Raw genomic sequence first — 25,495 nt, 5'->3', positions numbered from 1 at the left:
ATCTTTGGGTCACATTAGGTCAGATCTCATGAGGGGACTTTACAATACAGCAACTGTTTAAGTATCAAATGGTAAAATCATTAAGCATAAAACATGATAAATGAAAACAATCTTGAAATGTAATAAAAGCATAAAGCATGATAAAGAAAACATGAATAATTATTCTGTCATTTGCTTTGTATGAGTCCAGTCCTGTTCATTAATGTTTTAGATGCTCAACTGTAAACTATACTCCCATAATCTATTGCTGATCTTATCATTGCAGTATACATGAATTTTAAAGCCTGAGCACTAGCCTCCCACTCATATCTCATTATATTTATTACTTTTTTTAACATCTTTCCTCTATTTTATTTATATGATCTTTCCATATTGACTTTTTTAATCAAATATAACTCCTAGATATTTAAAATTAGTTACTTGCTCCAACTCATTTCCATATAATTTTAAGTTCTCCATTACTTTCCTGCTTTTTGTAAACACCATACTTTTAGTTTTATCCACCAAAAATTTGAAACTCCATTCATATGACCAGTTTTCCACACTTTTAACAGCTTCCTGATTTTTTTTTGCACATATTGGATATTTTCCCTTTCTTCCACATTGCTTCGTCATCTGCAAATAATGCCTTACAAAACTCATTACCCACACTCTGAAACACCTCATCTGTCATAATAGTAAATAATATTGGACTAATGACGATACCTTGAGGAGTGCCATTTTCTACTTTAGGAAGTACACATTTTTGCTGGAGAGTCATTTGAAAATTAAATCTTAAATGTTTTTTTCTTCATACTTTTCAATAAAACACAGAATAAGCAATGATGAAGAAGAAAATTAAAATTCAGTTTTGAAGATTGCTTATTAATTTTATTTATGTGTCATATTTGGCAGTTCTAATATGAAAATGAAAAATAATTTCTGCTACTGCATATTAAAATGTTTTGTGTTGCACATGCGCTTCCAAACCTTTCATGAGTTCTTTCATCCAATCCAGATGGCAAGTCGTAGTTTAAATCGAGCTCCAGTTCGCGGGGAGCGAGGAGGACTAGTTCCTGGTGAAGCTGAGTTGGAAGGAGAGCTTTCAGCTGGTTCTTTTCCTGAAAAGAACCCTGAAAAGAACCCTGTGGCAAGGGTCTCCTTCTTTTCATCAGGCCGGTCCTCACCTTCACAGGAGGGTGGCAGAGACACACCTGGTGCAGACGGTGAAGGGAGGATCCCCTGTGTCTCCAGCTAATCCACAACGCGCCGGCAAAGTGCATCTTCAGTTAGCTGTTTCGGGACGTGTAAACTGAAGTGGGCAGCTACCTGCTGCAGGTCGGCTTTACGGCAACTCTCCAGGAGCCGGCGGGAAGGTGCTGCCACAGACGCAGCAAGTCAAAGGAGGCCATAAGGACTTCTGCTCAGTCTCTAAGGGACTCAAAACAAGGTTAGAACTAGCACACACACAGAAATAATGAATACGGGAAAGAAAATCCCGCTCTATTACCTCCCCCAGCTCGCTATGAGTGATGTGGTAGAGGGAGTAATGAATTTGTGTGCGGCTGAAAGCAATAGCAAGGTACGGCTCCCGGGTCAGGGGGCTTAAGATTTTTGGATTCTGCCTGATTAATCCCGGTGGCTGTCTGGTGGGATCTGAGTCCCTGGGCTCTGTTGAGTCACCGGCGGGGCTGGCCGTCCCTGGGTCCCGGGTCGCTGGGTTCCGGGCTCGGCCGGCTTGGGGGTTGGGAGGCTGTGGGCGGGCCTGTGGGCTTGCCGCTGATATCTCTCGGGACTCTGTCGGTTGCTGGTTGTGGCCCCCTCGGGGCGATCCTCTGCGCCTCTTGAGAGGGGGCTGGGGCTTTTCTGGTTACAGTCTCCCTGGGGTTCCTGCGCTCTGGGACAGCTCCTGGATCTCTGGGACTTGGAGCTCCCTCCATCTCCTTTGGGGGGCAGATCTGTGGCACCTCACACTCACTACTGGACGCTCCTGTAGGAGCCATTCATGTTTTGTAGTTTTCCTTTTGTGAATGAGCTGGTATGTGCACGCGCTTCTGCACCTCAGGTGATTGGCTGGACTGTGGGTGTGGTTATCAATGTTTATGTATTTAGCAGACGCTTTTGTCCAAAGCAACTTACAAGAATCAATATGAGCAAGCACCTATTGTTTGGGATTTGTTTTTGTTTGTGCTGGCCTGCTTTATGGTGGCGGGGTGGACTTGGGGAGAAATTTCTGTTGACTGCTGTCGCATCAATTTACACTTGAAAGATTGCACTGTTTGTGAGGTATTGTTTGGCATCTGTTATGGAAATTTTATGTTCTATTTTTTCTTGTTCATTAATCCTGAAAGCATTCTCACACTCAGACACACCCACACATTCTTGTTCTTCCCATACACACACTGTCTGGCACTCACTTGCAGAGCCTAATATATATATATATATATATATATATATATATATATATATATATATATATATATATATACATACATACATACATATATATATATATATACATGTATATGTACACACACAAAAGACTCTGCAAGTTATTTAGGTTAGAAAGTAGTTTAAGTTGTAACGTTAAGTTCTGACGTTTACAAGTTGTGATTTCTATGCGAAGCAATTTTGGGCCTTAAGGCTTACCTTAGAGTGGGCCGTGAACACGTAGTCCCGTAAAAAGTCTCGTGTTGTAACGTTGTCGACCCGTTGTTGGGAGATTATCACACGGCATGGACAGACATTATCGAGTGTTAATGCCAAGTAAGTCAATATGTTTCGGTAAGAATGTTACAGAGAGGAGTACATTGCTTTTATCTGCTGCTAGCTGCCGCATGCTAAGTCAGAGCTAACTGCTATTAGCAGGAGCTAACTACTATGTAACCCTTGTGTTGAATATCCTCTCTCTGGCTGCTAGAGACATATTATGATAACCGTTTTTTCACGACCATAAGACGCACCTAAAAGTCTTAAATTTTCTCCAAAATGTACGCCGCGAACCTATGGTGCGGTGCACCTATTGTCTGTGTCTCAATTCAGGGTCTGCATCCTTCGAAGGACCCAGCCTACTCGGCCGACGTTGGCTGGGTCCTCCGTCGGCCGAGTAGACCTGATAACGGCTGTGAATTTGTACAGGCCTAGCCTTCATAAATTCCCGCCACTCCCTCGGCTAACGTTCCGTCGCCTAGCAACCGTGGATCCGGTGAGCAGAAGGAGTGATGGAGCTCGAAGTTTTATTTAGATTTTTAATCATTTCCTTGACTGTTGGAGAGCTAATTCAGAGAAAATACTTTCAACAAGCCGAGCCTGAGCAAAGATGTGATAATAGTGTTTAATACTTTCTAAGGGTTGTTGGTTTTATGCTCTGTTAAAACCAATACAGGTACGAGGTCATCAGAAGAGGATGGAAGATGTTCTGTTCTCTGCTTCAAGGGTTGGAGTCAAGAATCAGAAACCTGTTCAAAGTTCACCGCAGCAGTGGAGAAGCTCACAGCCTCATACAGAACCCGCGCTCTGTCCTGACAGCTGTCTCTGAGATTCTGTCTTCCTCTGTTGAAGCGGCTGTATTTATTGAAGCTCCACACGCCCGCACTCAACCGCAGACATTTTGACAGCTTGCACAAAATATGAGTTAGGCGCTTAAAGGTCGAGAAATAACAGGAAATCCTAGTTCCTGTTTACCAGTACAGGGTGGAAAGTACCGAGCAAGATAGAACATGCACTTGGCTTTCTGCTAAGGCATGCAAGTTTCTAGTTAAACTGGACGAGAGAGCATTACAGAGAAAAGTACATATCTTATATCTTCAGGGTCTTAATTTGACCAAAACCGATTTATCACCTTCTAAGACTTCAAGATAGGGCTGTAGCGAAGCCTCGACGAAGTCGACGGCTCGATTCTAAAAATTTGTCGACGTCAGATCCGGAAGTCGACGCACCGCGCCCACATGTTGCATCCCCAGGAGTTTGTAAATAGAGGAGGAATCTGCCCGTTTTTCCTCTAGTTCGCCCTCTTCTCCGCCTTCACTAACATCTCCGCCAAATACCGAAGACCCTGAACAATGTCCGTCCACTACTAGATTCCTTTCCTGTTTTGCCCGCCTTCATCTCCCGGCAACGGACAACAACTTCCGGGGTCAGATGCGCTGCTTCGTGTCTATCGCAGATGTAGAAAATCACCGGGAGCGCTTCTCCCTTAATAAAGGAGCTTCTTTCAGACATGAGGAGAGCTGTTTTGGTGGTAGCAGTCTCTCCTCCGTGCTGGTCTGTTTGCTGCTGGGTATTTTGGTTTATTTAAACTTGGCAACTTGAACTTAACATTGGTAAAGCTACTGTTAGCATCTTCGCTAACAGCTTCTTGCGTTGGGATAAGCTGTTATGTTTTGGTTTAGAGTTCATCTTTTTTGTGGTGTAGATCTCCCTTTTATTACATTTAGAGTGTTGTGGGTTTTCGGTTTAGTGTAAAATATCACCTGAGTTTGGTTTAACCCGTAAGACCACTCGCCTCACGCACATAAGTGACCAAAACAAAGCAGCATGGAGACACTCCATCTTCTACCACCTCTCAGGCAGCAGCCTGCACTCCCAAGTTCTACATGTCACCAGAACATAAACAACCGCAACACAATAAACGCAGTGTTATACAAAATGGAAGGCCTGTAGTGTTTATTCTCTTACAGTAAGAATTTATCAATTTTTTTGAGGAATTTATTTGAGATTTTCTGGTTTTTGTTAATTGTGCAATAGAAAAATAATCATTAGATTAATTGTATAAATAGTCATTAGAATAGTCGACTATTCGATAAAATAATCGTCAGAATAATCGTTTTAAAAATAATCGTTTACCCCCAGCCCTACTTCAAGACCCAGCGGTTACCCTGTAATATTAAACAATTCACATTTGTAACAAAAATAAAACTCAAGAGTTTAATACAGAACTGATTTTATTTAGATATTTCTTTTATATGTAAATGTTTAATCTTTCTTAACCATTTTTTCTAGTAAAGTAAAAAGCCTGTCAAAATTCTCCCTTCTCTCCTGTGCCCTCTGCTGCTCTGCCTCGCTCTGCAGCCTCAAGTCCTCCATGATCAGGTCCAGAAGCTGGTCATCACCTTCCCCTGGATGCCCATTTTCTCCAGAATAGTCTTAACAAGTAAGAAAAAAGAAACTGGAAGAGAAAAGATAGAGAAAGGAGGACAATGGGTTATGCCTTTCATGTTTTTGCAGAAAAAACTAAACTTAAAATATGAGATGTTTTTGTACCTCCATGCCACAGCCGCCGAATACTTTGCTCCAGTGAACATGTGGTCCATCTCTGCCCTAAGCTTAATAAAGTCCGTGGTTTTCTCTTTTGTCCCTAAAATACAAACTTCTATTAAAATCAGGGGGAAACGTAGCAGAAGTACGACACCAAGCGGCCGAACACACGAGACGAGACCGCAATACAAGCACTTTTATTACTGTAACATTTCAAACTAAAATAACGTTCATGTATCACAAAAAGCTCTTATCCTAACAGTTTTCAAGTTTATACTGACATTTATATGCGCAATCCTCTCCGACAGCTCCCGCTTCACTGTCTGCCATTGTTTTTAAAAGTTCTGACATCCGGCCCGCAAGGCATCTTGGGAAATGTAAACCATTGAAGGATACACCGGACCCATCCTTCATACAGGCGAAAAGAAGGCCGGATTCGTCGACCGCATTTGAAGGAGTCTTCGAATTGGGACAGGCCTAGTCGCGGCGCTGTGACGTAACCGGATGACGTATCCGGACGACGAAGGATGCAGACCCTGAATTGAGACACCACGATTGTGTTGTTGTGAGACGCGAATGTAGTAGAAGACAAGGGGCGTGGCGTGAACGTGCGGACGTGAGCGAATGTGCGGTATGCTGAACTCCGACAAGTAAAGAAGACGCAGCTGTGTTTCCGCGGGCACAAATTCCAGGTGGCCTGAGCTGGAAGACCGCCTCGAGCAATGGGTTAACGAGCAGAGGACAGCTGGGAGAAGCGTCTCTACCATCACCATTCGTCTGATAGCAGTATTGCTCGCACAAGAAATGAACATTGAACATTTTCAAGGAGGTCCGTCTTGGTGCTTTCGTTTTATGAAACGCCGCCATCTTTCCATCCGGGCAAGGACTACGGTGTGGCAGCAACTTCCAGTGGATTACAAAGAAAGGCTGTCCATCTTCCGCTCCTACTGCAGTAAGAAGATTGCTGACAAACACATCCAGCCCAGCCACATAACCAACATGGATGAAGTGTCGCTCACTTTTGACATACCAGTGAATCACACTGTTGAGAAGAAGGGGACTAGCACGGTAGCGATACGCACAACGGGACATGAAAAATCAGCTTTTACTGTTGTGCTTGGCTGCCATGCTAATGGACAGAAACTGCCACCTGTTGTGATTTTTAAGAGGAAGACTCTGCCTAAAGAGAAATTTCCAGCTGGAGTCATCGTTAAGGCTAACGAAAAGGGCTGGATGGATGAGGACAAAACGAAAGAGTGGCTGAATGAGGTGTATGTGAAGAGACCATGCGGGCTTTTCCACGCGTCACCGTCCCTGTTGATCTGTGACTCCATGCGCACTCATCTCACGGACAGTGTGAAAAAACAGGTGAAGCAATTGAACTCGGAGCTCGCTGTCATTCCGGGAGGCTTGACAAAGGAACTCCAACCGCTGGACATTGGCGTGAACAGGGCGTTCAAAGTAAGGCTGTGAACGGAGTGGGAGCGATGGATGACAGATGGTGAACACACGTTTACGACGACTGGGAGGCAACGCCGGGCGAGTTACGCCACAATTTGTGAATGGATTGTAAATGCTTGGGCTAATGTGTCTACTTGTACTGTTGTTCGGGCTTCTGCAAAAGCCGGCATCATTCACGAGGAGACGGACGGCAACGAGACAAACTCTGACTGTGACGAGAGAGAACCCGGCGTGTTTGACTGTACTCTAGCCCAGTTGTTCTTATCAGATACAGAAGATGAGGACTTTGATGGATTTGATGATTAATTAATAGCATTCAAATAAAGCACAACCAAACTCATATTTGCTCCCGCTGCCTTTTTTAATAAAACACAATTCAAATCACACTATTTTCTTAGGCCTATTAATAACACACATATGATTTTGTTCATGTGGAAAGTCTATGTGGTTAAATCCACCAACTACCGGTAAACACATTCTGAACTTCAACACAGCGCATACCGCGCTGTGTTGTCTCACGACTCCGCCATCTCCAGTTTGCCACTTTTCACAAAATCTTCTGGTTGCCACTGGTCCTGGTGGTTTTTCTTCCAGTTCGACGAGTTTTCCTTTGGAAGGCTGGCTGACTCCAGTTAAAAACCGCCGCATTTCACCGCTAGTTTTAACACGAAGCTAACTGCTAACTTGATAAACTGATTGAATGGGATAGGTGGAAATGACGTTGGATGCGGCGTTTACGTTTCGCGTACGTTTGTGTACGTTGCATGCAGGCGGGAGGAGTATCAGAAATCCGTGGAAGATGACTGATAAACATAACTAATTTGGTGCAAACATTTACTCGCCATGTGGCAGGTAGAGCTCAAAAATTTACTCGCCAAATGGAGCAATTTACTAGCATTTGGCGAGTGTTAATTTCGGACCCTGTATATGCATGAGATCCACAAGGCACTTTGCATCTCACCTACAATTATTTATATACTATATATTAAGGGTTGGCTCTGCCCGGGCTCAAAAGTTGCAATTAATTATTATACTTATGCCCCACACAAGCTTTTCCGATCGGCCGGGGCTGTCTGTTTCACTGATCCCAGAGCTGTGTGGCAACAGGAGAGAGTGACACAGCAGTGTGCTGCTAAAGCAGTAAGTTAACCATCACATCACCACCCGTTCTAATAGTACTAAATATATTTTCTGTGCTAAATTTCTGTTCTTTCCCAGTAGAATGTTCCTGAGCTTTGGCTCTGTTCCTCCCGCTGCAGCACATCACCTGACCGGATCTTACAACACACCTTCGACGTGGTGGAAAAGCTATTGCTGCATTTAGGTAAAGTAATGTGTATGAGTCATCGACGTATAAATATTGGACAATGGGTTTCCATAGACTCCAATAACGCGTTTTTGAGGAGAATTGGGAGGTGGCCACCACCACCATTTTGACCGTGTCACAGGTTCTGTCAAGCCCAGACAATTCCACGAAAGGGAAGAGAGGTGGGGCTGTAAGGCAGGGATAAAGTGACAACACCCGGTCGAACTAGCTACAAGCTAACCCAAAGCTAACGCGGAGGTGGGAGCTAAGCTAACGGAGGCCGCAACCTAGCTACAACCGGAGTTAACTGTGCACAACACCAGAGTTTCTGAGTCAGAGATACGCCGGGCTGACCGCTGGGTAAAACCAGGTGGAACACAGAGGTCTCCCGAGAGCTCCACAAGCCGATAGTCGGAACCCAGCTCCACCAACATGTTATATTTCAACCCATTTTCTAAAGTGCAGCATTATGTTAAATGCACTGGGTTTTACCCTATTACATTTAAATTTCATGGTTAAACAGTACATGTTAAAATCTAAGCTCAGCTCGGCAGTGACCTAAAATACATAAATGTAATTTTACTTACCGAAAAAAATGAAGTGGAGACTCTTTGGACGCTCTATTAATGCAATTAATGTCTCAGCAAGTCATTTTGTCCAACAATTACACAAATAATATCCAAAAAGAACGCACAAACGCTACAATTAATGGTCTAAGTTGAGAGACTGAAAATGACCGAACAGTTTTCAGGCGAGGCCGAGGCTCTACTGAGGCCTTTCCCCGGAGCTAGCTCTGTGGTCACGTGGGTCTGATGCTCATTAATTATACAGAATTTTTGGCTTTTAATACACTTAAACAGAAGAGTGAGAAAAAATTCACCCCCCTCAGAGTTGTCATGAGTGTAAACTAGATCATTTAAACAAAAAACATGTTTTGGAACCAGGCTGTAAACATGTTTACAAACATGTTTATTTCTGCTGTGAAATTGGTATTTTAACATGGGAGTCAATGAGGAGTTGCTCGCTTCTGACACCAGCCCCCAGCGGATGAGGGTGGAACTGCCATTTTTGTCACTTCTGCGTTGGCCTCAATTTTTCACCCGCATTGTGGGGGCTTGGTATGAGTGTAAACAATGATTGACTTGTTAAATCAAACACATACTAATTTGTGATATAAATGGATGTAAGAGCAATATTCATTTTAATTTTATTGGTTTAACTACAGGTTATTCAAACATTTGATTTAAACATCTTGTTCATTCAACGCATATGATTATTTAAGCTTATGAGTTGTAAAAGTCCTGTAGGCTTGGAGTAGATGGTGAGGAATGCTGCAGTCTGGCTTTTACACAGAGAGCAGGACCTTGGGTGAGAATGTTTATGTCTGCATTGAGGAACAAGTTAGCAAAGGGTTGTTTTGGGAGTCCACACGGTGTTGCCATTGTTGGGGTCAGACCCGGCGCCAGAGGACTTCACCTGGAGGGGCAGTGGGTTTTTCTGGGGGGGCCCAGTAATTAACTGTGTTTTTTTCAACCCCTTTGCATGTTTATAATTTTTCTGGTGGACGTTACGTACATATACTTCTGGGTCAAATTCATCGTTTTGCGTCACCAACTTGTTCTACATAACTAACTGAAAAGCTAAGATTCTTCATTGCTTTATTCCGATTATGTATGCCAATTAAAGATGCAATCAAAACTTAAGACAAAGTAACCAATTTTACTGAACCTCTTAGAAAAATACTTGCAACTCACCGTTCTTAGCTGCGCCTGCGCACCTCAGAGTCACCATCTCAAAACAATCCTAACGTCCAGTTAATGTTCTCCAATAATGTACTTCATCCAAAAGTCTTCTTCCAAATCCTGCCCTGCAGCTTGATACCTTAGTAAATTCTTCTTTTTGCACGTATTTCTCATAATGTTTACATCACGAATACTAGTTAAAAACATGCCCCATAGAGCCAGGAAACACTAGCCTGGCAATAAATAAATATATTATTTAGTCTTTTAATGAACCATTGACGGCTCTCGGTCGTGGGGCGGGTTCTACCATTGTCTTTCAAACCGTCTCCTCATGCTACTGGACAATGAACAACGTGACGTACTCACCGCAACAGATGTTGGTAAACGAGGCAGTCTGGAGTTGAAGAAGGTGAAACTACATCTTTATTTCTAAAAAAAAAAAAAGAACTTAAATACATCTATCTGCTTCTGATTCTAAGCCCAAGTCCAAATAGTCCAAAATTGATGTAAAAGCCGCTTCAAACGAGCTGTCGCCATCTTCTTCCACTCTGTTGCTTCATCCCGCCCACCAGACGAATAGAGGTCCCTGGGTGTTTCTCAATGTCAAGTTGCCTTGCCTTGCGAGGACACTGTCCTTCTCCTTGGTCAAAGAAAACGATTAAATTGAACAGACTTGCATCACGTGACCTCGGCTTCCACGGCGGTCACGTAACGTCACGTGACACGAGAGACAACGTTATATTTTATACGTATTAGTTTCAATATCAATATATAACGAGCCTTTTTACTTTTTAAATTGTGTATATGTTTATTAAATTAAAAATATAAGTGAGTTACTACCCGCTAGCCACCGAAGCTGCAACTCCTAAGCAACTAACCAACAATAGATAACTTCTTTGGATCTAAAAAAAACATTTGAAATTAGTTGACTTACTTTTAACTTGAAAATTGTCCCCGAAGTAGCTGCTGGCTTCTGATCCGCCGTCTTTTTGAAAATACTGCGGTGTATTGTGGGTAATTTTTGACCAAGGCTAGGCTACAAGATACCTCCCGTTTGTCCTTGCTCAGCTAGCTAAACGGCAAACAAACAGAGAACCCATCCCTCGGTAGAACATGAGCATTTTAACCGACTGGAACATGCCTTGGTGGCTCCTGATGACGTTTCTCCTAGGCAACCGGGGCGGGGCCAAGACATCAAGGCAAGGTTCCTTGACATTGAGAAACACCCCCTGATTGGCCTACAAAGCAGATAGAGCACTGTGATTGGCCCATCATTGTGGACCAATCACAGCACTCTATAGGATTGAAACCCCTATAGAGAGCTGTGACTGGCCAGCCAGAATGCTGCTAGGGGCAGCGGATGTTCCATTGGAGCGTTCCTAGACCAAACGTTGCAAAGCAAGAATTTGGTCTAGTTCAGGGATTCCTTAAGTGTGGGGGTGCGCGAGCTGCCGCTAGGGGGTGCGCGAGGTGAAAAGTGTAATGGCTGCGGAGCTCAGAGAAGTCTGTCATATGTCACCATTAGCATAGCCAGAAACTCATTTGTGGGTGGGCCAAAGAAAAAGTAAGTGGGCACAATAAATGTAATTAAAAACAAGTATATTTTTGCGCGTGTGTCCTCCGCATGTGCCCTAGCTTCATAATAACAATGCACCGAGCTTCAGCACTCTGGCCTGCGCACGCCGATATGTTCCGTATTTGATCATTTTTAACGGTGTTGGAGGAATCTGAAGGTGGTGAATCAGTTTGTAATTAACACCCTGTCTCATGCAGGTGTTCTGACGTTGTAAACCTCACACACAGAACATTATGGATGTAATTAAATAAATCAAGAAATGATTCCCATTCAGGCTATTAACAGCTCGCTGAAGATCTGAAGTTCAGAGTGCGTCTGTCAGAGGTCAGACGCGTTCCAGCGGAACCACGGCTCACGGGTGCACAAGTGAGCACATCTGGGCTGGGCAGAAGTAATTTTACAACATTGGTTTAAATAGCGCCAATAACGAGACGCAATGACTTGAGCGGCTCATGGAGCTGTGCCGTGCGCGCGCACACACACACACAGATTCAATAAGCGCGCACTCTGCGCAAACTCCGGCGCGCCGTCAGACTGAAGGCAAAAATGCGCTGCCTCCTCTGTGATAAAAACTTTTAAGAGGTTTTATAACAACATTTTTCATTCAAGGTCAAATTAAGATATTAGCTTCTATTTTGGGATGACGTATTAAAGTCGGGTCCGCTCCAGCCAGTGACTCCGAACCTGACTACAACTCATGTTACTGCAGCATTTGTTATTCCAGTCCGCGTGGCAGCGGATCGCAGATTCAGCCACACCATAAAACAGCAATAAGTCGGTCTGAGGCAAAAGTGAACCTTATGGCTATATGTTTTCCATCTTTTCCCCTATTGACATTTGATTACGCACAAGTAAGTGGCCAGTTCAGGTTTACGCAGAGCAGAAGGAAGGAGAGCGCTCTGGCCGCACAGGTTAAACGTTCCTACTTTTAAGAAAACCGCTAAATTGCATTTTTTATGTGCTACCTGGGCACTCTAAATATTTTTTTAAAATCAAATCAAAGGAAATTGTAATGGTATCGAATGTTTATTAATTACTATTTAAAAAATGAAAGTGATGGGGAAAAAGGTCGATCATAGTGTTTTAACCCTGTCTGTTTACCTTGACGTCTGATATCTATGTATATGGGTTAGGGTTAACCATATATATATATATATATATATATATATATATATATATATATATATATATATATATATATATATATATATATATATATATAGCCATGCCCTGATGTGGGGGTTGGGGGGTGCGTCGACATGGTCAGGACATAGAAGGGGGTGCGCGGCTAAACAAGTTTGGGAACCACTGGTCTAGTTCACTAGGCTAGGAAACACACTTAAGATTGGTGAAAATGCTCCAGCTACTGGGGGCTTTGCCCCCTGGCTCCCCAAAGGGGTGTTGCCCTTTCACCCCAATGGAGGCTAAAGGTGGCCCTCAAACTCCCAGCCATTTTCAGATTTTGTTTTACTTAACCCAGTCACATCCCTGAACTGCTATTTAGTTTTAAGCCCCCTTTCTCAAAGCAAGCTGGAATCATGATGCTAAGTGGTTTCCTGGTTGTGTAACATCAGGAGTAATCTGACCGGCATGTGGATTGACTCCAGAGGGTTATCATTTGTGTTTTGTGTGTTTCAGTGTTCTCAACACAATTTCAGCAGATGGTGCTGATCAAAGAAGCAGCTCTTGAAGAACGGAGGCCCTGTGTTAGCCAGAAGGACTAGGAGCCCCTCAATGTGGCTGTGGAAGAGGGGGAGCAGATTAACGAAATGGACACTTATGCCACCAGGATTTCATTCGCTGCAGTTTCTTGTCAGCTTGAGAAAGTAGTAAAGAAGACTGTAGAGGAGCAGAACAACACATGCATCCAGATTTGAACCCTGATGAAGATGAGTTAAACTCCTATGAGACTGAAATGATTGAGGATGAAGATGACCAGGATGGGAACAATTCTGACCTCTTGTCAGACTCTAAGCAAAATACTGAAGATGAAAACAAAGACTGGAATGAGAGTAGTTCTTCTAAATCAGATGTTAGGTCTGTCAAATGTTTTACCTGCCCTGAGTGTGGCAAACAATTTCGCCACAAGCAGTCTCTCCAGGAGCATGTGACCATTACAAGTCATTCAGATATGAGGCCTACAAGTATGAATAAGAAACTTGTTGGAGTAAAGCAAAATGTAGACTCGTGCAGGGGAGTCCAGATAAAACCAAAGTCCTTTAGTTGTGATGAATGTAGAAAAACATTTAGTCTAAAGTCATATTTAAAGAAACACATAAGAGTTCATACAGGAGAGAAGCCTTTTGCTTGTGAACTCTGTGGACAAAGATTTAGCCAAGGTGGAAATTTAAAAACACACATGAGAGTTCACACACGAGAGAAGCCTTTTGCTTGTGAGCTCTGTGGACAAAGATTTAGTGAAAAGTCAAATTTAAACATGCACATGAGAGTCCACACAGGAGAGAAGCCTTTTGCGTGTGAGCTCTGTGGACAAAGATTTAGCCTAGATGGAAGTTTAAAGGCACACATAAGAGTGCACACAGGGCAGAAGCCTTTTACCTGTGAACTCTGTGGACAAAGATTTAGCCAAGATGAAACTTTAAAGAGACACATGAGAGTTCACACACGAGAGAAGCCTTTTGCTTGTGAACTCTGTGGACAAAGATTTAGCCAAGGTGGAAGTTTAAAGGCACACAGAGTTCACACAGGAGAGAAGCCTTTTGCTTGTGAGCTCTGTGGACAAAGGTTTAGCCATGGTGGAAGTTTAAAAACACACATGAGAGTTCACACAGGAGAGAAGCCTTTTGCTTGTGAGCTCTGTGGACAAAGATTTAGCCATGGTGGAAGTTTAAAAACACACATGAGAGTTCACACAGGAGAGAAGCCTTTTGCTTGTGAGCTCTGTGGACAAAGGTTTAGCCATGGTGGAAGTTTAAAAACTCACATGAGAGTTCACACAGGAGAGAAGCCTTTTGCTTGTGAGCTCTGTGGACAAAGATTTAGCCATGGTGGAAGTTTAAAAACACACATGAGAGTTCACACAGGAGAGAAGTCTTTTGCTTGTGAGCTCTGTGGACAAAGATTTAGCCATGGTGGAAGTTTAAAAACTCACATGAGAGTTCACACAGGAGAGAAGCCTTTTGCTTGTGAGCTCTGTGGACAAAGATTTAGCCATGGTGGAAGTTTAAAAACACACATGAGAGTTCACACAGGAGAGAAGCCTTTTGCTTGTGAGCTCTGTGGACAAAGATTTAGCCATAAGGGAAATTTAAACAATCACATGAGAGCCCACACAGGAAACAAAGCATCCATCTAACTAAAAGGGTTCCTGTTATCCTTGTAAATGCTTATGTCAACTCAAAAGATGTTCTCTGATTGGTGTTCTTCATGTTGCTGTAGTTGCTCTTAATTTTTTTTGTTTTACATTGAGGCCTCTGATGTGTTTTTATTCCAGCCAGATGAGGGTGCCATAACAGTATTTTGTGCAGCACTTAATGAAAATATGGTTAAAATAATATATAACTCTTGCTGTGTAGCTGTGGTTTTCAGAGTCAGCTGATCAGGCAACATTCATTTACACAAAAGTATGTGTTGCAAAAATGTCACGACCCAAGGCAGAGTTTTATTACTGAGATAAATTAGATGGATTGATTTGGTATGTGCTTGGTTTGCCTCTAAGGCCTCAAAAACAAAATGTGGACTCCCTCTGAATTTTGTTTGACCAGAAAAGTTTTCTCTTGTTTGCTCTAGTCACGAGAACAAACACTCACTGAAACATTTCAGAGCGACTGGAGCGTAGAAAAGAAATGGACATTCTGCTCCCTTTGTTGCTGCTTTACAATAGTGACTTCCTCTCTTCTCCCGAAGTCAAAATTTTCTTCTAAGGCCTTGTTTTTGAGTGATCAGCCAGTTAGAACACAATATCTTTACATTTTGGAGGCATTGATGAAGTCACACGTGCCAGGAATAGTTCCACAAAGAATGTAGATTCTGACAGGCAATCTTTTGTCGTTCAACGTGCAAATCCCTCACCATTTTACCTGGTTCGTTCAACTGAGTTTTAAGACATGCAAATAAGCTTTTAAATAAATACAAAAGAACGGACTCGCAGCTGTATTCATGACAGATTATTCAGGAATTTTATATAAATTAGACCGCCTTGCCTAAATACAGAAATTAAACAGTAGAGTAGTGATGTGTTTTACTATAGTAGGCCTTGTTCTTTTATTGTTTTTACCTCATTTACCATGTTTTATAATTTTATTTTTGTTTAATCTACTTCCTTTGAATGTTTTGTGCTTGTTTTTACTTTTTATCTTACTTTTAATGTTACAAAACACTATATTTGATCCTATGTGTTTTATGATTGTGTTTGGCACCTTGGGCTTCTGCTAAGGTCGTGGAAGGTGCTTTATAAATGAATAAATCAGTGAAATGGGTAAAATTTATTTGAATTATTTAAGTTCTTCAATTGAGCACTTGAAAACCCACGCATCAAAATCATACACGCTATCAAAAATATACCTCATTTTAAATTTTACAATGGTTCCATTCAGACATCACTGATTTAGAATGATGCAGAAACTTGAAAACCTCAAATTTAGTTTCAGTTTTATTAATTTAAACATCGTTAGTACATAATCCGTGTTCTCACATCAAACAGTATAGGGTATTTTAGCAGGGTTTTTTTCTAGTTCGTCGTATTTTCAGTTGAAAAAGAAAATATTTACGTTTTTTTCCTCCTCCACCTTCTTCCGTTTAAATCTGGTCACATGATCCAGTCGCCGTCCAATCAGCTGCTAGAATTCTACAGCTCGTAATTTTGAACCAAGCCTACACAATGCGGCTCAGAAATTGGTCTCAACCCGGAAGTACCAAAAATTGCAGTTCCACCCTCATCCGCTGGGGGCTGGTGTCAGAAGCGAGCAAATCCTCATTGACTCCCATGTTAAAAATACCAATTTCACAGCAGAAATAAACATGTTTACTGCCTGGTACCAAAACATGTTTTTTGTTTAAATGATCTAGTTTACACTCATGACAACTCTGAGGGGGGTGAATTTTTTTCTCACTCTTCTGTTTAAGTGTATTAAAAGCCTAAAATTCTGTATAATTAATGAGCATCCGACCCACGTGACCGCCGCCTCAGACCCACGTGACCACAGAGCTAGCTCCGTGGAAAGGCCTCAGTAGAGCCTCGGTCTGGCTTGGAAACTGCTCCGGGATTTTGAGTATCTGCGTCTGTGTATTCTTTTTTGGACATTTTTTGTGCAATTGTTGGACAAAATGACTTGCTGTGGCATTAATTGCATTAATAGAGCGTCCAAGGAGTCTCCATTTTTTTTGGTAAGTAAAATTACATTTATGTATTTTAGGTCACTGCCGAGCTGAGCTTAGATTTTAACATGCACTGTTTAACCATGAAATTTAAATGTAATAGGGTAAAACCCAGTGCATTTAACATAATGCTGCACTTTAGAAAATGGGTTGAAATATAACATGTTGGTGGAGCTGGGTTGTGACTATCGGCTTGTGGAGCTCTCGGGAGACCGATGTTTTCCACCCGTTCTCGCCTTCCCGCATGGCTGGGTCTCCCGGCAGCTCGGCGCATTTCTGTCTGATCGCAGCTTCTATGCGCTGCGCGGGCTGATGGCTTGTGGAGCTCTGGGATGGAAACTGTTCCACCCGGTTCTCCCCAGCGGCAGCTCTGCGCATCTCAGATTGCAGCGGCGCTTGTCTGCTGTGCGGCTGCTGGCTTGTGGAGGTCTCGGAGACCTCTGTGTTCCAACCGGTTTTACCCAGCGGTCAGCCCGGCATATCTCTGACTAAGAAGCTCTGGTGTTGTGCAGTTAACTCCAGTTGTAGCTAGGTTGCTACCTCCGTTAGCTTAGCTCCCACCTCCGCATTAGCTTTGGGTTAGCTTCAGGTTAGCTTGTAGCTAGTTGGACCGGGTGTCGTCAGTTGATCCCAGCCTTACAGCCCCACCCTCAGCTCCACCTCTCTTCCCTTTTATGGAATTGTCTGGGCTTGACGGAACCTGTGACACGGTCAAGACCGCATTGGTGGCCACCTCCCATTTTAGTACAAAAACTTATTATTGGAGTTATGGAAACCCATTGTCCATATATGTATGTTGATGTTTTGAACAGACGAGAAGCAGCCAACCAGGTAGATATGAGTGCTTGTAAGCTAGTAGCATAACATCGACTTAAAATGGATACTTCTCTCTCTCACTGTTTTTAATAAAGTGAAACCCATTAAGTGTTGTCAGTGATGAATATGAGCACGCATATTATCACTGCCGTATTGAGCCACAAATTGGTACGTTTTCTTGTTTAGCTAACGGAAAGAGTCTTTTACGAACATGTATTCCGTACTGGTGTTTGCAGTGTTTTTTAGATCAGCTTTAGATTTAATTTAAGTAATTAACGATTCGATATTCTGCCAACACAAGCATGTTGTAAATCCTCCACATTTTATTTTTAAAACAGCAGTTGCTCTGCTTTGTTGGGGTTTCTAAACGAGACTATGCGTGAGTTACGTCATCAGATCACTAGTGTTTTATTTATTACCATTAATTTTATCTTATAATTCAGCGTAGCTGACTGATATTAGTGTATTCCTCTAAATTAAACGAATTTCTTATTTCTGCAAACACCTCGTTTCTCCCAATAAAAGCCACAAACCCCCAGCCGGTTAGTGGTGATTTCATGTGCTGTTTTCATGTTACTTGTTGAGTGTATTTATTTACATAGCACTTATAACAGACATGGAATCATAGATCATTTTGTGGTATAGTTCTTGTTTTGTCCTTTTAAACAGAGTAAAATAAGTGCAGTCACAAAAGATTTAGCCAAACTTAAAAGACTTCTGATTAGGGCTGCAGCTATGGAATATTTATGTAATCGAGTACTCTATCGAATCTTTTATCGATTAATCGAGTACTCTAATAAATTACCCTTTTGCGTTTGTAAACCATTATATCAAATAGCATGTTATGAAATATGAAAGACCTCTTGAAATGAGCAAGCCAGTTATTCTTCAAGTTTTATTCAAAATTAGTTTTCAAAACTTCAGCACTTCAACTTTACTTCACAGTAAACAAATGCGCCTGCGGCCCAAACAGCACCAGAACCGCTCATGGCGCACGCGCAAACGTGTCTCGCCAGCTATTTCCTTATTAACACGTCCGTTTTAATGTCTTCACTTTTTTTTCTCACACTAACAAGGATTGTCGAGAAAGCATGTTTGCCGTGATTATGTCACTCTGCAAAGCCATGAATTAATTAAACATGAATTAAACGAAGCCTCGAGGCGGAGAATTTGACTTGAGGATTTTTTGTACTCGAATTATTCGAGGTACTCGAGGAATCGTTTCAGCCCTACTTCTGATAATAGATTTGTTGCACGATTTACAAGGAAATAACATTTACAGATAAATGTGGAAAAACTTCATCTGTGATTGGGTTAGATCTGTCATAATAACACAGTTTTCTAGACAATAATTTGTCCCAGTAATTATTGTCCCAGTAACTATTGTGATAAGTGACGCTTCTGCTTGGAGACCATTTTCAGCTAACATATGGCATACAAATCCAAGTAAGCCCTCTCAAAGATCAGTAAACTACATGACTACTGGACAGTTGACTCTGCAATGGATCACATGATATGTAATAGCTTGTGTAATATTATCAAGATCTGGTGTAAATACAGATCGTGTACAGTCAGGTCCATAAATATTGGGACATCGACACAATGCTAACATTTTTGGCTCTATACACCACCACAATGGATATCAAATGAAACGAACAAGATGTGCTTTAACTGCAGACTGTCAGTTTTTATTTGAGGGTATTTACATCCAAATCAGGTGAATGGTGTAGCAATTACAACAGTTTGCATATGTGCCTCCCACTTGTTAAGGGACCAAAAGTAATGGAACAATTGGCTTCTCAGCTGTTCCATGGCCAGGTGTGTGTTATTCCCTCATTATCCCAATTACAATGAGCAGATAAAAGGTCCAGAGTTAATTTCAAGTGTGCTGTTTGCATTTGGAATCTGTTGCTGTCAACCATCAAGATGAGCAGGCCCGGCCCAAACAAAATTGGAGCCCTAGGCAAGATTATAGGTGGCACCTAATTTGCATAAGCTACAAGTTGCACAAAATAAAGCTGCTCGTATTGTTTTAGGCTGCCCTTACAGAACGAATGTGGGAACGATGCATGAAAAACTTGCTTGGCTTGATGTGAAGAGTAGATTGAAGTATTTCGTGGTAACAACTGTGAGGAAAATAATAATTACAAAAACACCAAAAATTATACATAGCAAATTAATGTTTTTTTTTTCAGATAATCATACTTATAATACACGACAGATAAATGAGATGAAATGTATTTTACCACGCAGTAGAACAAATCAAATTCAACGATCTTTTCACTATAAAGCTATGCTTGCATGGAATGCATTACCTAGATTTTTAATTTTTGAAAGTAATAACATTTCTTTTCATAAGAAACTGAAAATTTTTTTGTTTACATACTTAATTGTATAGTGACTATGAACTCTGCAACGAAGGATTGAAAATCTGTGTTTGAGGTCGAGTACTGGATATCGATGAACTATGATACGAAACAATGGACATGATGTCACCATTCTGTTATATTTTATTTTCAATCTTTATTGGTGTGATTAACTCCTTTCCCGATATTAGTTTATATATGTAATTTTGTTCTAGATATGTGATTTCATCTTGAGCTACTGGTATTATGGGAATTAGGGATGTGTGTGCGTGAATGTGTGTGTGTGTTTGTGTGTAAAGGGTATTATCTCATGTAAACAACTGTATGAAAATGTATGAGACCCCAGGAAGACTAGCATCTGCACTTAGGCAGAAGCTAATGAGGATCTCAATAAAACCAAACCAAACCAAACCCCCTTACACTGCAGTAAATTCCGCTGCGACTGTACATACTCACAAGAAACCACATAGCTTTGTCTCAGATGTTCTTTTTATTTAAAAAAGCCATTTGCACATTCAGAATACGTAGAAATATAAACATTGTGAACTGAATATATAAAATAATATGAACTAAACTAAAAGCATTAGATTTAAATATTACAAAATTAAAAGTGAAAAATTATAAAAACCATAAAAATAAGGAACAACACAAAATAAAGCATTAACGAAACCAGTATCCACAAAGAATTACCAAACAGAACCAGTTAGGATTTCAATAAAAATTCACCCAAAAGATTATTTACAATGTCCTCTAGTGGTGTTTTTTGGTGCTGCGTTACTAATGACACTCTACACCACATGTCCTGAACCTAACATGACCTGCTACAGATTTACTCCCCTGGTTTTCTTTGCAGCAAAGTCACCTATAACATCATCATGTGACAACTGATTTGAGACCACATGGTTTATGCTTATGATGGCAAGTCCACTGAGACGTTCTTGCATCATAGTAGCTCTCAAATAAGTTTTAATCATTTTGAGCTTAGAGAAGCTTCTTTCAGCTGCAGCCACTGTAACAGGAAGGGTGGCAGAGATTCTCAAAGCAACCCACAAGTTCGGGTAAATTTCTGCCAGTTTTTTCTCATGCACGAAGGACAAGAGTTCCATACTTGACATATTCTTTGATGGCAATGGTGGGAAATTCTGCATTTCCTTTGCGAGTTCTGTGCCATCAATGTCTGGCTGACTGTCATGGGTCAGAGCAGCACTTAAAGCTTGGCACTGCTGTAGCAAATCTTCCTCTCCTAAATGGGGGAAATTGAGGAGCACACCAAAGGTCTTATTCACTCCTCCAAGATTCTGAAATCTTTCATCTAGAGAAGCAACGGCAGTATCCACGACCACATTAAAAAATGTGGTTTCCATTTTGTGCAGTGCATCTTGTATGGGCTCATCTGGAGACTCATAGCCAAAGTGCCTTTTTGTGGTTCTCAACCGCTTTTGTTTCAGTTCAGCCTCCACGTTCATCTCCTCACACATTTCTTTTGCAGTTGTCTGTGCATCGCAAAATCCAGTGTTTCTGTAACTGGTGAGGGAATCTCTGGTTTTCTTCAGCAAGTCTACAGCCACGTCAAGCTGCATGGAGGGTGACTGCATCAGTTTACTGACATACTGGATCTTGCTCAGAATGTCATACCACATGGCAGTACAAATGCAAAAGCGATAGGATCCAATCTCCTCAGCCAAAGACTGGGCTTCAACTCTTACCACAGGGTCTGCGGTTGTTTCCCCCAACTCTAGTAGAGCCTCTCTGATTTGCCCACTCTGATACCTCACTGCCTCAATGCTTTTTATTCTGCTTTCCCACCTGGTCTCAGCCCATGATTTCAAAGTGATTTTGACATATTTTAGGAGGACATCCCACCTATGGGTGGAGGCTGAGAAGAGCTTGAATAACTTGATTAGATGCTCAAAATAGCTGAGAGCATCTGGTGAGCTTTTTGCAGCATCCACTACAACCAGATTTAAAGTGTGGGCACCACATGGGACAAAAAAAGCTCTTGACTTCAGCTGAAGCAACTTTGCCTGAACACATTTGTTTTCCCCCTTCATGTTGGCGCCATTGTCATAAGACTGGCCTCTGCAGTCCTCAAATGGGATATTAAGTTCCTCTAACCTTTTTAGGATAAGAGATGTCAAATGTTCTCCTGTTGACTGCTCGGCAACAAGAAATCCCAAGAAATGCTCTTTAACTTGAGGAATGTCTTCTTGTGACACTAACCTGACTATGACCGAGAGCTGCTCCTTATGACTCAGATCGGGGGTGCAGTCTAAAATAATGGACAAGTATTTGGAGGTTTTAATGTCTTTCACAATGTGTTCTATTATTTTACAACTGATGGAGTCTATCAGTTCATTTTGGATTGTTTTGCCAAGATAACTGATGTGACTGCCAGCTCCACTTACTACTCTGCTAACATGCTGCTTCATCACTGGATCAAATTTGGCCATAAGCTCCACCTCTTTTAGAAAATGTCCATTGGCTGGTTTATTTAGTGTGTCTGTGAACCCCCTAAATGCCATGTTTCTTTCAGCTAAAGACTGAGTTATTGCCACCAACCGATGTAAGACATCACGCCACCGTTTTCTCTCAGATAGTGCCATCTCTTGTTTATCTATTGTGAGCCCTTTCACAAAACGGACCTCCAAGTCCTTCCACGTTGCCATGTGAGCATTATGTTCTTGGCTCTCCTCATGGGCCTTGAGCAAGTGACCTGCATTTTTCCAGTCCTTTAGTCCTTCCCTAGTCAGTTTGTACTCTCTTTTAGAAAAGATTTTGCAGCTGAAGCAGTGCAAGCTATCCTCTTTTTTTAGAATACATAAGCCAGCTTCTTCAGACTTTTTCTCCATTGACTAAGAGTCTGTTAAAAAAGTCATGTTGACACCTTCGTCCATCTTTTTGTTTAGGGAATGTGAAGCTATTTTCAATTTGAAATGGACCTCTGTGAACCAACTCTGTTCGTACCTTATCTGTTAGAGGAGATGGCCAGTCAGCAGGGTCTATTGGAGAAGCAGAAGATGTGCTTGATGTTGCTGCATCACTGCTAAGGTGTGCTGCTGAGGTGGAGGCAACAGGAGGAGTGCATGATGCTCCTGCATCACTGCTTAATTGTTCGGCTGAGGTAGAGGCGATAGGAGGATTTGCAGGAGTGGGACATAGAAACTTCAGCAGTGCATCTGAAGACAGAAGAGGAGTATGTGACACCAAGCTAAACATCAATACATGATTTCAAGAACAAAATAAAATTCTGGAGAAAAAAAACTGAAATGTATGCACAATGCAGTGTTCATGAAAACGTTGAGCTAAACTGGCAGCAGACATAGATGTGTCTCATGCAAGACATTTTTGAACCATGCAGGACAATGTTCTCACGTGCTGCTGCTCTGTATCTGTTTAACAGTGGGTTTTCGATTGACCTCGGACATTGACATACTATAACTTTTTTGCAACAATAATCTGTTGCGATAATTTAAGGTTGAAAACCATCAATGAGAATTTTTGCAAAATGCAAATAAATTTCTACTATGAGGTTTAAAAAATCACTCATAAAAAATATCAAACAGACAGAATTGTGAAGAAACTATCAGACAATTACCAAGGACCATCATATAACATTTAGGCGTTATTAAGAAACACTGAATTCTCAGTACACAAAACATCAGAAAATATTCCAAAGCACTCAAATAATCCTAGGTTGCTGTAATGTGTTGCTGCTGCTTTATCGACGCGTTGCTTATTTGACTGCATGTTTACAGTCTGGGAGCCAGATATGCAGCTTATACCAGCTGTTTAACAACTTTAATAAACCATTAAGAGCTAATATATTTGTGTCTCATGCTTTAGTGCTGCACAAACGTTACAATATTAAGAAAATAGCTTAGTTTGTCCTAAAGCATCCCCAGAGTGCTAACTAATAAATGAAGAAATGCACTCCTCGATGTCAAATGGCTTTAATGACAAGGATGAAGGAGCCCTGTGGCGACATGCAAAGCTGAGTGAGCTGTGTGAACCTGTGTGAACAGTGTGAAGCAGCCTCATGTGCTGAAGAACAAAGCTAAGCAATGTGATAAAATAGGTAAATAAATGCAGCGCAGCTTAGCATGCATACTGACAATGTGACCATTACATTACCTTAATAAGCAGGTGAAGACTTTTACAGATACAAGTCGAACAGTAGCATAGATAGGCAGCAGTGTGATGGTTGAGCAGCAGCAATCCAAATGAGAGGCAGCAGTATGTGCAGTGAGGGATAGTCCCTGCAGGGGATTTAGCCTGGTTTATGCTTCTCCGTGAGCTCCGCAAGGGACAGACATGCACGGATTGACGGAAGCGTTTTGCTCTCACACTTCTCCGTCACTTCTCCTGGAGAGTGTTGCAAAGCAATTGCCCAGCAGGACCACAGAGGGCGTAACCCTGTTCTGTGGTATCCTGTCATGTATCGGTCCAAGATCGTGTGTTTATATTGTGTTTTTTGTGTATATAAGAGACTTTTAACACGGACATATTTGTCTCTCATTCTCCCACTGCTTCATGCGCTCCCCACCTCTAAACCCACGTTTCCTTTCATTTCCGTCCACAAATAAAACGCCTGCTGCGCATCTTTTCACTCCTCCAGTCACGGGAGAAGTAAACGTTCATATTTTTAGAGTTTTTTCGCGATGTATTCTTCGAGCTTCTCCGTGTCTGCCGCTAGTTATCCTCGGCTCTCTTTGCAATGGCGGCGCTGTAAACAACAGCAGCGTCCTGACCAATCACAAGCTTGCGTAATCCGTCTCGTTCGACGGATGTTTAAAAAAGTGGGCTCGACTCCGTACGTACTTGCGTGCCTGCCGGAGCCCTACGCAAGGACGGCGCATGGTGTTCGTGTCTCCGCACTGACGCAGACGGAGAAGCATAAATCAGGCTTTAGTCACCTGTACGTGACTTCAGGCACATCCCTGAATACACCTTTTTCCCTCGAGGCTTGATCGCAGCACACCCTAGTAGCCAGTGGTAACCTCTGCAGAGCTCTGGGATGGAAACCTTTCCACCCGGTTCTCCCCAGCGGCAGCTCTGCGCATCTCAGATCGCAGCGGCGCTTGTCTGCTGTGCGGCTGCTGGCTTGTGGAGGTCTCGGAGACCTCTGTGTTCCACCCGGTTTTACCCAGCGGTCAGCCCGGCGTATCTCTGACTCAGAAGCTCTGGTGTTGTGCAGTTAACTCCGGTTGTAGCTAGGTTGCTACCTCCGTTAGCTTGGCTCCCACCTCCGCATTAGCTTTGGGTTAGCTTCAGGTTAGCTTGTAGCTAGTTCGACCGGGTGTCGTCAGTTGATCCCAGCCTTACAGCCCCACCCTCAGCTCCACCTCTCTTCCCTTTTATGGAATTGTCTGGGTTTGACGGAACCTGTGACACGGTCAAAATGGCGGTGGTGGCCACCTCCCATTTTAGTACAAAAACTTATTATTGGAGCTGTGGAAACCCATTGTCCATATATGTATGTCGATGGTTTACACACAAAGGCTAGCCTACGGACAATTGGGGGGGGGAAACACTAAGACAAACAGGAAACTAAGTCAACAAAGTATAACTACAACAAAGAAGTTAAACTAATACATCCTCACAAAACGTGGTAAGCTGAATTAGAGCTTCAGAACTTCTGGTTTCTTCATGATCAAGT

The 25,495-nt window shown here is 42.1% G+C and overlaps 1 protein-coding gene across 1 annotated transcript; it reads left to right on the top strand.

Moving 5' to 3' along the window:
* Positions 1-2,643: 2,643 nt before the first annotated feature.
* On the top strand, positions 2,644-15,903 carry LOC129167787 (zinc finger protein 235-like). The gene is made up of 5 exons (XM_070553982.1): positions 2,644-2,745; positions 3,365-5,131; positions 7,747-7,836; positions 7,915-8,020; positions 12,959-15,903. The coding sequence occupies exon 5, from the start codon at positions 13,182-13,184 to the stop codon at positions 14,634-14,636; it is 1,455 nt and encodes a 484-aa protein (XP_070410083.1). The 5' UTR covers positions 2,644-2,745; positions 3,365-5,131; positions 7,747-7,836; positions 7,915-8,020; positions 12,959-13,181; the 3' UTR covers positions 14,637-15,903.
* Positions 15,904-25,495: the final 9,592 nt, after the last annotated feature.

The sequence above is a fragment of the Nothobranchius furzeri genome, chromosome 8, assembly GCF_043380555.1.
Source record: "Nothobranchius furzeri strain GRZ-AD chromosome 8, NfurGRZ-RIMD1, whole genome shotgun sequence".
In the NCBI taxonomy this organism is placed as follows: domain Eukaryota; kingdom Metazoa; phylum Chordata; class Actinopteri; order Cyprinodontiformes; family Nothobranchiidae; genus Nothobranchius; species Nothobranchius furzeri.
Note: the sequence above shows the minus strand (reverse complement) of the source record. Positions and strands in the feature narration are given on the sequence as shown.

Coding starts and splice junctions, on each gene's coding strand:
- LOC129167787 (XM_070553982.1), top strand. CDS start 13,182: ATGCATCCAGATTTGAACCCTGATGAAGATGAGTTAAACTCCTATGAG.